The sequence below is a fragment of the Panthera uncia genome, chromosome D2, assembly GCF_023721935.1.
Source record: "Panthera uncia isolate 11264 chromosome D2, Puncia_PCG_1.0, whole genome shotgun sequence".
In the NCBI taxonomy this organism is placed as follows: Eukaryota; Metazoa; Chordata; class Mammalia; order Carnivora; family Felidae; genus Panthera; species Panthera uncia.
In genome coordinates, this window is record NC_064818.1 from 26,005,844 (window position 1) to 26,018,230 (window position 12,387).

Here is a 12,387-nt window from a genome sequence, read left to right on the forward strand (position 1 = left end):
CATGTATGTATTCATACACCCACATAGGTCTCTGTGTGTACAGACTGTGACAACTTAAAATACATTTTGTTGAAAAGTGACAGGGCACCAGTGTTACACAGGTTGTGATGGTTTGTGTCTTTACAAAATTGCAATGCAATGAAATACTTTTTATCTCTAATAATTATTAGACATAATTTCCAAATTATCCACTTTTAATCAGTGCTTTTAATCAGTGTCATCGTAGATGCCAGTCTGTCCACCTGAATAGAAAAGACACAAGCCTTTGAAGGTAAACTCCAGTTCTGACATTTACCAGTATGACCTCGGGGAAGTTTTCAACTTTTCTGAATGTCATTTTTTTCCAGTGTTAGTGAGAATAAAACAAGCAAATAAATAATCTCTCTGGCATGCAATTGTGAGGTTCAAATGGAATGAAATATAGGCAAGAGCTAGATAGTCAATAAAAATTAGTTCCCTGCCTTCTACTCTTGATGGTAACCTTTTGCTTTTGTTTTTGCAGTAATGTTCTTTTAAAGCATGTTGGTTCACTGAGAGAAAGTCCAATGTCAGGACTTAGAAGTCCTAAAATTACAAATTTATAAGTATGCTGTTATCATTTGTCCTCATGAATATAAGTTCCTAGAACATTCTTGATGCTTCACTTTAACTTAAATTTACAATCTTGGTCCATGTCCTTCTCAAAGTCACTGATAACTGAAACTATTATAGATATCAAATATTATTTTATTACCATACCCACTCTAGAGAAATGATCTACTGTTATTAAAAGATGAGTAGAAAAGTTGGACATTATTTCTAACATGGTCATTTTATAGTGGTTTGAAACTCAGGGTCACCAAAGAATTTATGAAAGTTTTTCCAAATCTATATATATTCTATCATGCCCCACTTCTACAATTACATATAGAAATAACAGTTTTCAAGGCCTGAATTTCTATGCTATGGAAATGATTAATTGGGAAATGAATACCAATTAATAGTAATAAAGCCATTTTTTCATTGATTTGCAAATCCATAGGCATTTATCTTATATAAATTACAAGATTCAATTCAGAGTTTCACCTGCACACTTTGTGACGTCAGAAAACCTTTCTCTAAATTAATATCTATTTCTTTTCCAAGTGGCTTACAAATCCTGATTCATTCTAAAAATCTGTAAATAAAGACAAGTTATGCTGACATAGCATTTCTGTAGTTCAATTCCTTGCTAATTTAATTTCATGCAATTTAATACACTCCAATTGAGTTTATTCTCATTTACATGGACCTAAAAGATTTGGTGAAGTGAGGAGGGGTGTAGCTGCTTTGTTTCAAGCATCTTCTATATGTGATGGTAAAAATGCCAGGCAATACTCACAGCTGACATGATGAGCTCTCCTCCTAAGTTCTGGATCTCAGCTTTAACTTGACTGCAGATTTTCAACTGGTGAGAGTAAAACTTAATCTGTTCCAAGTAGGCCAACAAATCTTGTTTGCATGATGGATCTGGACACTAAATATGCATAAAAGATAAAAAGGAAAATAGCAAAATAAATAATAAGTAGATCAGAGTGAATAAATACTGACATAGGAGGTACCTTATAAGGCAGCAACATTATTGTCATTGAACCTCATTTCTGAGCCCCAGCCCATGTAGGTTCTGATATGCTTCCACCATGAGAGGATTTTTATTCATGTTTCAACCTTAATTACTTCAGCATAGATGATGGAAATAATGGTAAAGGAATTTTCAAATGTGAAAAGGTACATAAAATAATTGCCTTCAGTTTATGATAAGGTTAGAAGTCTTCAGATTGCATTTTAGGTAAATCTAAAGAAATATTTTAAATGCAATTATTTCTTTCACTTAGAGTCACTATTACTAGAATATTTCTCAGGACCCGTTGCTCTGCATTGTGTGTCCTTTCTTATTTGTATGGGAATGAAAACACCTGCAACAAACAACGCATTATCTTCTGTTACTTTCATCATTACACATTACACAGACAAAAGAAATCATTTGCACCATAGGTAAAAGGAGCATATCTACCTGGAGCCAAGAAATAAACAGCATATGTGTTTTAGAGATATATTAAGCCTCTTTACCAAAAGCAGCCTCCTGTACTATAATATCATCCATAAGGAACTTCTTGGAAGACAGCTTCCAACATAACACAATATGGTCAGGGTTAAATCTTTGGGGTCTTTCTTCTATGCAATTATAATAGAATTTTTTAAATCCCTGATAATTTACTATACTTGCACTTTAAATACATCTTCATTAGTATGTGGAAATGTGGATAGGGGCCAACATGGCAGACGGGCACTTCCCGCGTCTCTCAAACAAAGAAGTGCTGAAGCCAAAGGACTTTGAACCCCAAAAGTCTGGGAGGAAAAAAGACTGACTCTACCAGGAAGAAACGAGACAACTTGAGAAGTCATAGGTAGGTGGGTGATAGCAAACTGGGAGAGAGAAAAGTGGCCACAGTAGGCATAGAGGGGAGGGATCCCCTTCTGCGGGGAGACAAAGGGAAGAGAAAGAGTGGCTGGGGAAGTGTAGGACTGATCTGGACAAGAGGATAACCTAACTCTGGGACTGAGAAGGATCCTATCTCTAACTATGGAGGGGCCGGTTCCCTGTTCATGCACCTTGGGAGGACGGGAGCCAGCCCTGGGTTCGGTGGCAGATCAGGGGCGCAGTCCACAGTAGGAGAATGCGGCCTACTCCCTGGAGTGCTGTGGGAAAAGACAAAGCCTGCTTGAGTCCACCACTCTGCCACCCCTGGGGCTCAGCAGCGAGGTCAGTGGCGCAGTCTGCATCAGGAAAAGGCGGTCCTCCCTGAAATGCGGCAGCACTGAGAAAGCCAGCAAGGACCACAAATCGAGCCACAGAGAGGTGCTTCCCCAGTGCTAGAGCACACAGAGCGGGACTTTGAATCCTGGCCAAGGCAAGGCCAAGGGAGTCAGTGGAGCGAGAAGGACTCCCCTGTCTGCACCCGCAGCGCAGTGAGGAGGACTGGAAAGGAGTCCAGCAGGTCGTGGAGAAGAGACTGGGGGATCGCCAACCCCCCGCCCCCCACACCCAACCAACACCAAGGCGGGGCCTCAGGGATCAGTCCCAGGGCCCATTGTGGAGATGGGACCAGCCTACACCAAACCACGCCCCTCCGTGCAGGGTAACTGCGTTTCTGCGGGAGCCGGATAGATGCTGTGCAACCAGACGTTTGTATCATCCAGACCAGTGATGCTGCATAGCCTGGATTAATTCCAGGACAATTCTTGTTATTTAGATATATTCTCCCTTCCTATCTCTTCCCTCCTCTAGTCTGGTTACTCTGGTTGTTTGTTTAAGCAGACATATTTAATCTATTCCCTTGATACATGTTCTACATCTCCTTCTGTACTTTCCTTTCTCTCTCGCTGGAATAATCAAGCCAGATAGTTTCTCTGTCTAGGTAACATTATCTTCATTTTTTCCCCCTGCCTCCTTTATTTTCCTTTCTCTCTCTCTCTGGATTAAGCCATTTAGTCTCTCTGCCCTGGCCATGTTTACTTTCTCTTTGTCCCTGCCCCTGTCATTTCTCTCTTTGTATATGCTCTTCCCCCAGCAATGCCTCCACCCTGTTCTTTACTTGAATCTGGTGTTTCTGTTTCTTTGCTTTTGGACTGTTTGTGTGTGTGTGTGTGTGTGTGTGTGTGTGTGTGTGTTTTGTCCGTTTGTTTTATTTGTATGTGTGTTTGCATGTCTTTGTTTCCTGTTTGTTTGTCTGTTTGTTTTCCTTTCCAGGGCTACTTCAAGGAACAAATCAAAGTACACCTGGTGGAGGGTCCAAAACATCACTATGAGTAGAGAAATAAAATAACAAAAGTCACAACAACAGAGAGCAAGTAACAGTCTCCAAAAATCACCTCCTGAAGGGCCAGGCCCTGGAGTGTGTATGACCCCCCCCCTTTAATATAGCAGTGCTCACAGGTGCAGAGCACATAACAAGATTTCAAAACTTATAAGGGACAGAAAACTAGAAAAAATGATGAAATGGGAGAATTCCTCTCCAAAGAAATTCCAGGAAGAAGTGACAGCTAAAGAATTGATCAAAACAGATATAAGCAATATAACTGAGCAAGAATTTAGAATAATAGTCATGAGATTTATCACTGGGCTTGAAAAGGCATAGAAGACAGCAGAGAAGCTATTACTGCAGAAAACAAGGAACTAAAAAATAGTCATGATGAATTAAACAATGCTATAAATGAGGTGCAAAATAAAATGGAGGTGGCCACAGTATGGATTGAAGAGGCAGGGGGGAGAATAGGTGAATTAGAAGATAAAATTATGGAAAAAGAGGAAGCTGAGAAAAAGAAAGATAAAAAAATCCAGGATCAAGAGTGGAGAATTAGAGAACTAAGGGATGCAATCAAACAGAACAATATCCATATCATAGGAATCCCAGAAGAAGAAGAGAAAGAGAAGGGGGCTGAAGGTGTACTTGAACAAATCATAGCTGGGAACTTCTCCAATCTGGGGAAGGAAACAGACATTGAAATCCAAGAGGCACAGAGCACTCCTTTCAGATGTAACTTGAATCGATCTTCTGCATGACCTATCATAATGAAACTGACAAAATACAAGGATGAAGAGAGAATTCTGAAAGCAGCTAGGGATAAATGGTCTTTAACATACAAAGGTGGAAGTACAAGAGTAGTAGCAGACCTATCTACTGAAACTTGGCAGGCCAGAAAGGAATGGCAGGAAATCTTCAATGTGATGAATAGGAAAAATATGCAGCCAAGAATCCATTATCTAGCAAGCTTGTCAATCAGAATAGAAGTAGAGATAAAGGTTTTCCCAAACAAACAGAAATTGAAGGAATTCATCACCACTAAACCAGCCCTATAAGAGATCCTAAGGGGGACTCTGTGAGTAAAATGTTGCAAGGACCACAAAATACCAGAGTCATCACTACGAGCATGAAACCTACAGACACCACAATGACTCTAAACCCATACCTTTCAATAATAACACTGAATGTAAATGGACTAAATGCTCCAATCAAAAGACATAGGGTATAAGAATGGATTAAAAAAAACCAAGACCCATCTGTTTGCTATCTACAAGAGACTCATTTCAGACCTGAGGACACTTTCAGATTGAAGGTGAGGGGATGGAGAACTATCATGATACTGGAAGTCAAAAGAAAGCTGGAGTAGCCATACTTATATCAGACAAACTGGACTTTAAATTTTATATATATATATATATGTATATATATGTATATATATAATATCCATAATTATAGGCAATAGTAAGACCTTGACATTCAAGGTGTTTCTCAAATTTTGAACAAGAAAATAAGGGTAATCCCCCAAATCTCAAAAGGATTAAAACCGTGACTAATTAAAAAGAGGGAGAAGGAGAAAAAGAAGGAGAAAGGAAGAAAAGAAGGACACAGAGAAAGAAAGAAAGAAACAGGAGAAGAAAAGAAGTAGGAGGAAGAGGAAAGAAAAGGAAGGGATTTCTCCCAATTTATAGATAAGAAATCAGAAGTTTAGAAAGGATAATAATTTTCCCAGGATTGAAAAGTTTATGTAATAGCAGAATTTGGACCATATCTACATGCTTTCAAATCCATTTTATTTTAAATCACTAACAAGAGAATTTGACGTGCATTTTTTAATGTTGGTTTGTTTATTTATTTATTTACTTTGAGGGGGGCACAGAGAAAGGGGGAGAGAGAGAATTCCAAGCAGGCTCCAAACTGTCAGCATAGAGCCTGACACAGGACCCCACCCCACGAACTGTACAATCATGACCTAAGCAGAAATCAAGAGTCTGATCCTTAACTGCCTGAGCCACCCAGGTGCCCCTGATGTACATTTTTTAAAAGCACAGAATACTGTGAGCATCCCAGTTTCAAGGAAATAGAGAATTCATGTGAACCCTATGTCTCCAGCACTGTTCTGAAGTAACAAGTACTTTGATTTTTTTCAAAGACCAAAATTAGTTATTTAGAATTACCTATAATGATGAAAGGCAAGGCATCTTGTTTTACCATGACAGGAAGTTGGTTGTACTTTCTATGTGTGGGACACTGTGCCATGTCCTTTGTGTGAATAATTCTACGTTAGTATTTCACTTTACCATTTTATTTGGGGCTATATTGTTATTTTGCCCATTTTCACACTGAGTTTTTGATAGAATATATGATTTGTCCAAAGATTTGAATTTACCTTTATTTCATTCACTGTACAATGATGTCTTTTATATGACATTTATTCAAAATGCCATTTTCTTTGTCTTCACTGAGTAATGGTCCTATCTATTCTTTGTTCCTATTTATGGAATCAGCGATAATCCCTGGTACTTAGTGTATTTTATCTGTCATATACAATTCTAGGTACTTTACCTATATTAACTCTTTTACTAATCATCAACTCCAGGAGGTAGGTCCTAACATTATTTAACAAAAGAGGAAACTCAAATACAGAGAAATTAACTGACTTGTCCAATTAATAAATGGTAGAGCTGATATTCGAACTTACATGATCTGGCTACACTTCCCTACCTTCACAGTCTAGGAACAATATCAGTCTTCCTGCCATTTATGTAATAAACAATAAACTGCCACTCTGATTTGTGAATTGGTTTCTTAAACTGACTTTCTTTCTTTCTTTCTTTCTTCCTTCCTTTTTTTTCTTTTTTTGTAAATTGTAACTAGGATTAGTGTGGATTTGTTCCTTAAAGACTAGCACCTCTACATTTTTATGATAAAATTGAACTTGCAAACTAATAATTAGATTCTTGGCCAATAACCAATGTTGCAATTACCCAAGTTTAAGCAAAACATGTAGTTTCTCTCAAGAGACTCTTTCAAGACTATACTACAGTTGTGTAATTCCGTCAAGGAAACAATGAGTCAATGAGTCCAAAATATGGAATTCAACTTTTGAAGTTAAAAGTTGTTTGACCCAGATTCACCTTTTATTTCCAGAATTGATGAGAGTGTTTGGTTACACCTAAAGACCATAGTCTTACAGGGTGAAGTAGAAAAACATACTAATTGGTAAATTCAACGTTATATAATTTATTAAAGCCTTCTTTCCTATTGACATTTGGAAAGCCTTTCTGAGTCGATTTTGGCTGCCTAGAAGCAGAATCAGGAAAATGAATCATTCCCACTTTAAGAATACATTTCTATTTTTGGCCAAATCTCTTTTATCAAATCAACTAATATTTTCCCTACCTTTTAGTTTTTTACATGAGGGTGATAGAAAAATTTGGGTCCTAAATTTATAGGACATTCATGACCTTGCCTTTTTTTTTTCAAATAAAATTTGCATAAAAATAACTCTTAAAAGAACATCACTAGGGACTCTTAGGCAAACCAAGCGGTAGCATATCATAACATGCATTGATTATTATTTCCTAGTTTATTATGACAGGATATGTTGACCAGGGCATCTGGTGAGCATTTTAATGCATAGATTTTTTTAAACATTTTTTTGTTTGTTTTGTCTGTCTGTTTGTTTGTTAACCACTGGGACATTTACTACACGCAAGCAGGTGGCATGTCAGCCTAGGTGGTTTTCTTATGTTAAACCAGCCTTCACTCTTCTGGCAAGATGCTTAGTACCAGTACAGAATACAACATTTAGCGATGAGAGCAAAAGTAAAAAAAAAAAAAAAAAAAACATTTATTACCTTTTGGTTTGGAGTTTAAGAGTGAATTAGCAAAGTGAATACTTTTAAAGATCTTTATGCCATAAGCTTAGCAATTTTTTGCCCATACTCGAGTATAAACTTTATTTAAGACACATTTAAAATGACTTTTGCAATTACAGACAGCAGTTTAAATTCTGCTAGGCTGGCAAAGCTTGTTAATAAAAAGTATTAGGTGTCATTGTGAAGTTCTAGAACAGAAATTTCAAGCAGTCAGTGATAGCAAAGGGCTCTGAGCCTAGGACCTTTGCCTTCCCTTGGGGTTCATTTCTCCACCTCTACTCTAGCCCAGAGGCTGTCTCATTTCACCTTCCTTAGGGTCACAGATCACCAGTGATCCCACATTTCTCTACACTCTTAATGTCTCATTTTTCTATCCTTTAATCTAGCAACATAATGTCCCTCAAAACAGAAACCCTCCCTCAACCCACTAATCCCATCTGTCTCTTCTTGTTTGTGACCATGACTTCTAAAACTTTTTCAGTGCTGCCTCATTGACATTCTCAGCTTTTCTTCTTGGGCATCTTTTTTTTTTTTTAATTTTTTTTTCAACGTTTTTTATTTATTTTTGGGACAGAGAGAGACAGAGCATGAACGGGGGAGGGGCAGAGAGAGAGAGAGACACAGAATCGGAAACAGGCTCCAGGCTCCGAGCCATCAGCCCAGAGCCTGACGCGGGGCTCGAACTCACGGACCGCGAGATCGTGACCTGGCTGAAGTCGGACGCTTAACCGACGGCGCCACCCAGGCGCCCCTCTTCTTGGGCATCTTTTGAGTCTCACCTTCTTCTTGGACAATAGTACACGCTGTTCCAGCTTCAACTATCACAAAATCACAAGTTACTACATCCTTATCATCCAGCCCTGTCTTCAAAAGATACATTTGGATTTGCCCAGTCCATCTCATTGCCTCATAATTTCATACTCAACATGTAAAATCCTCACCTATCTCATATCCATCTTGCCTACTATTTTTCCCCTCTATTAACCATCTCAATGAAGAGTGCTTTCTCTCTCTCTCTCATCAGTTAAATTTGGTCAGTCACTGATTTGGTTGGGATGATTCTACCCCTTGAATCTCAGCACACGTTGAACATTTTTCTTCTTTGCTATGCCTATCACCACTGCTTTTTAGCAAACTGAGGTTTCTATTACTCAGCCATAGAAAAGAATGAGATCTTGCCATTTGCAACAACACGGATAGACCTAAAGGGTAGTATGCTAAGTGGAATAAGTCAGACAAAGAAAGACAAATATCATACGATTTCACTTATGTGTGAAATCTAAAAAGAACAGCCAACAAACAAAAAAAAAAGCAAAAGCAGTACCATAAATATAGAGAACAAGCTGATAATTGCCAGCAGAACGGGGATCAAGGGATGAGCAAAAGGGGTGAAGGGGAGTGGGAGATACCAGCTTCCAGTTATGAAATAGAAGGGAAACAGAGTTACAAGTATAATATATAGTGGATGGTATTATAATAGTATGGTATGGCGACAGATGGTAGCTACACTTGTAGTGAGCACAGTGTAACATATAGAGTGGTCAAATCACTATGTTGTACATCTGAAATTAATGTAACCTGGTGTGTCAACTATACTTCAATAAAAAAGATGCAAACATAATATACTTGAGTATCTATCCCTATTAAATTCCTGAGAAACTGTTATGCATTTATTTTTATAAAGTTCATTAATCTGGAAAACAAATCTAGTATCAACATCTCTGCTCAAAATGAATTTCAGGTAGATAATAGCATCAAAATACAAATATTATCACAAATGCATCTAGAAATTGTATTATTTTTTTGTATGTCAATTTTTTAAATTTTTTAAACTTTATTTATTTTTATTTTTTTACTTTATTTTTTAAATTTTTTTAATATATGAAATTTCTTGTCAAATTGGTTTCCATACAACACCCAGTGCTCATCCCAAAAGATGCCCTTTTCAATGCCCATCACCTACCCTCCCCTCCCTCCCACCCCCCATCAACCCTCAGTTTGTTCTCAGTTTTTAAGAGTCTCTTATGCTTTGGCTCTCTCCCACTCTAACCTCTTTTTTTTTTTTTTCCCTATCCTCCCCCATGGGTTTCTGTTAAGTTTCTCAGCATCCACATAAGAGTGAAAACATATGGTATCTGTCTTTCTCTGTATGGCTTATTTCACTTAGCATCACACTCTTCAGTTCCATCCACATTGCTACAAAGGGCCATATTTCATTCTTTCTCATTGTCATGTAGTACTCCATCGTGTATATAAACCACAATTTCCTTATCCATTCATCAGTTGATGGACATTTAGGCTCTTTCCATCATTTGGCTATTGTTGAGAGTGCTGCTATAAACATTGGGGTACAAGTGCCCCTATGCATCAGTACTCCTGTATCCCTTGGGTAAATTCCTAGCAGTGCTACTGCTGGGTCATAGGGTAGGTCTATTTTTACCTACCTAGGTAAAAATACTATTTTTACTTACCTAGGTCTATTTAATTTCTTGAGGAAACTCCACACTGTTTTCCAGAGTGGCTGCATCAGTTTGCATTCCCACCAACAGTGCAAGAGGGTTCCCGTTTGTCCACATCCTCACCAGCATCTATAGTCTCCTGATTTGTTCATTTTGGCCACTCTGACTGGCGTGAGGTGATATCTGAGTGTGGTTTTGATTTGTATAGAAATTATATTCTTAAGCGACATGTTAGAATGTTATGGTGAATGCTTCAGAAGTTTCTTTTTAGTATACTTTTATTAGAATACATTTTTGACTCTCATAACATCAGCAAAGAAATAATTCCAATGAGTCTAGCCACCGACAATATTTTGTCAAAATATCAATATAAATTATACTTGTCAATTGTTTGCTCATAGTTAAACGCATTGGGTATGATTTGTCTGTAATTCTTTACCTTGTTTTTTAAATGTCATCTTGTCTTGAATTAGCATTGGCTTTCATTACACTTAACTCTAAAATTTCATTTTAATTGTGTTCAGTTATATTTAGGTGGGAGTACCCATCAGATACTATGGATATCTTCACTTTGGCAAAACTACAGTGAAGGAGGATTAGGCTTCAGACACAGCACTCGGTGGTAAGAAAGTCTAATTTTTCCTCTTCTTATGCAAAACACTTTCGTAGATATTTATTTTATTTTGATTCCTGTTCCTCTCTTTTTATTTGGAATATACAGTTTCTGTAACTAATTGAGATCTGTGCATTTTTCCTACCTTGTGAGGTGTTACCCAATCCATCTAATTTAGAATATCTGTTTAACATGATGAATTACAGTGTAGAGTTGAGGAATCTAAAGAGATGTGTACTAAGAGTCTGGAATTTTTGATTTGTAAGAAGGGTGCTTCTCTCTCATTTGTTATTCTCTTTATTCAGGAGGAACATGTTTAAGAATTGTAGGGGGAGTGGTGCCTGGGTGGCTCAGTCAGTTGAGCATCCAACTTCGGCTCAGGTCATGATCTCTTGGTTTGTGCGTTCGAGCCCCGTGTCGGGGTCTGTGCTGACAGCTCGGAGCCTGGAGCCTGCTTCGGATTCTGTGTCTCCTCCTGTCTCTGCCTCTCACCTGCTCATGCTCTGTCTCTCTCTGTCTCTCAATAATAAATAAACGTTTAAAAAAAATAAAAATTAAAAAAAAATGAATTGTAGGGGGCACCTAGGTGGCTCAGTCAGTTGAGCATCTGACTTCAGCTCAGGTCATGATCTCACAGTTTGTGAGTTTGAGCCCCACGTCGGGCTCTGTGCTTGACAGCTCAGAGCCTGGGGCCTGCTTCAGATCCTGTGGTTCCCTCTCTCTCTGTCCCTCCCCCATTCATTCTCTTTCTCTCTCTCTTTCTCTCTCTCTCTCTCAAAATAAATAAACATTATAAAAAAAAGAATTGTGATAGCTAACAACATCCCATCCTTTAGGAATATATTGCCTAATGGAGATAGAATCTGTATCAAAGTTTTACAGAAGTTAAGCAACACAGTCTTGAATGGCTTATATAACCTACCACACCAGGTAGATACTTCTGAAGCCCAAGAGATGTTGGCTGATTGGGACAAGTGAGCCTACGTCGGAATTCTGGATGTTAAAACAGCAAATTAGGGTACAGCTAGAGTAGTAAATTATATTTGGCTACACACAACAAATATGTTCAAGGAAGCAAGACAAAGAAGAAAGGTGGAAAAAAAAAAAAAGGAAAAAGAAAGTCCAAGTAGATAGAATTAGAAACCCTAATTAATGTGATTTCATTTCTTTCTCTCTGCACATGAACTTTGACTCTGAAACCTTAGAGAATGAAACTAAATTGGTTTAACACTATATATATAGACTTATGATATATGTCCATATTGGGTGGAATTGAAAATTGATTGATGTTTGATCTTATGACACTCTAGTAGAGTAAATAGACTAGAAAGAATCATAAAAAAAAATGTTAAAAAAAATTGGAACTAATTAGGTTGTTCACAAAAGAAAACAACCAATGTCCCAACACATATTTTTCATAATACACAGACACTGAAAATTGCTTTGCTTATATTATTCATATGCATTCCACAATAAATTTCAGATATTATTTTCTGTCTAAAATTTTTTTGTTACTCTATCAAACAACATCGGAAGCACAGTCATAGACAATCTCCCCAGAAGATCTCGATAATAAGAATCAGGCTCATAATTCTCAATTTTGATTCTTCAAA

At 37.7% G+C, this 12,387-nt stretch overlaps 1 protein-coding gene across 2 annotated transcripts in view; it reads right to left on the bottom strand.

Moving 5' to 3' along the window:
* The window catches only part of CTNNA3 (catenin alpha 3), a 1,717,381-nt gene that overhangs the window by 70,741 nt on the left and 1,634,253 nt on the right, over positions 1-12,387 (bottom strand). For both annotated transcript variants that reach the window (XM_049646151.1, XM_049646149.1), the window contains one exon: positions 1,361-1,495. In XM_049646151.1, coding sequence (XP_049502108.1) covers positions 1,361-1,495 — 135 coding nt within the window. The remainder of the gene's footprint in view (positions 1-1,360; positions 1,496-12,387) is intronic.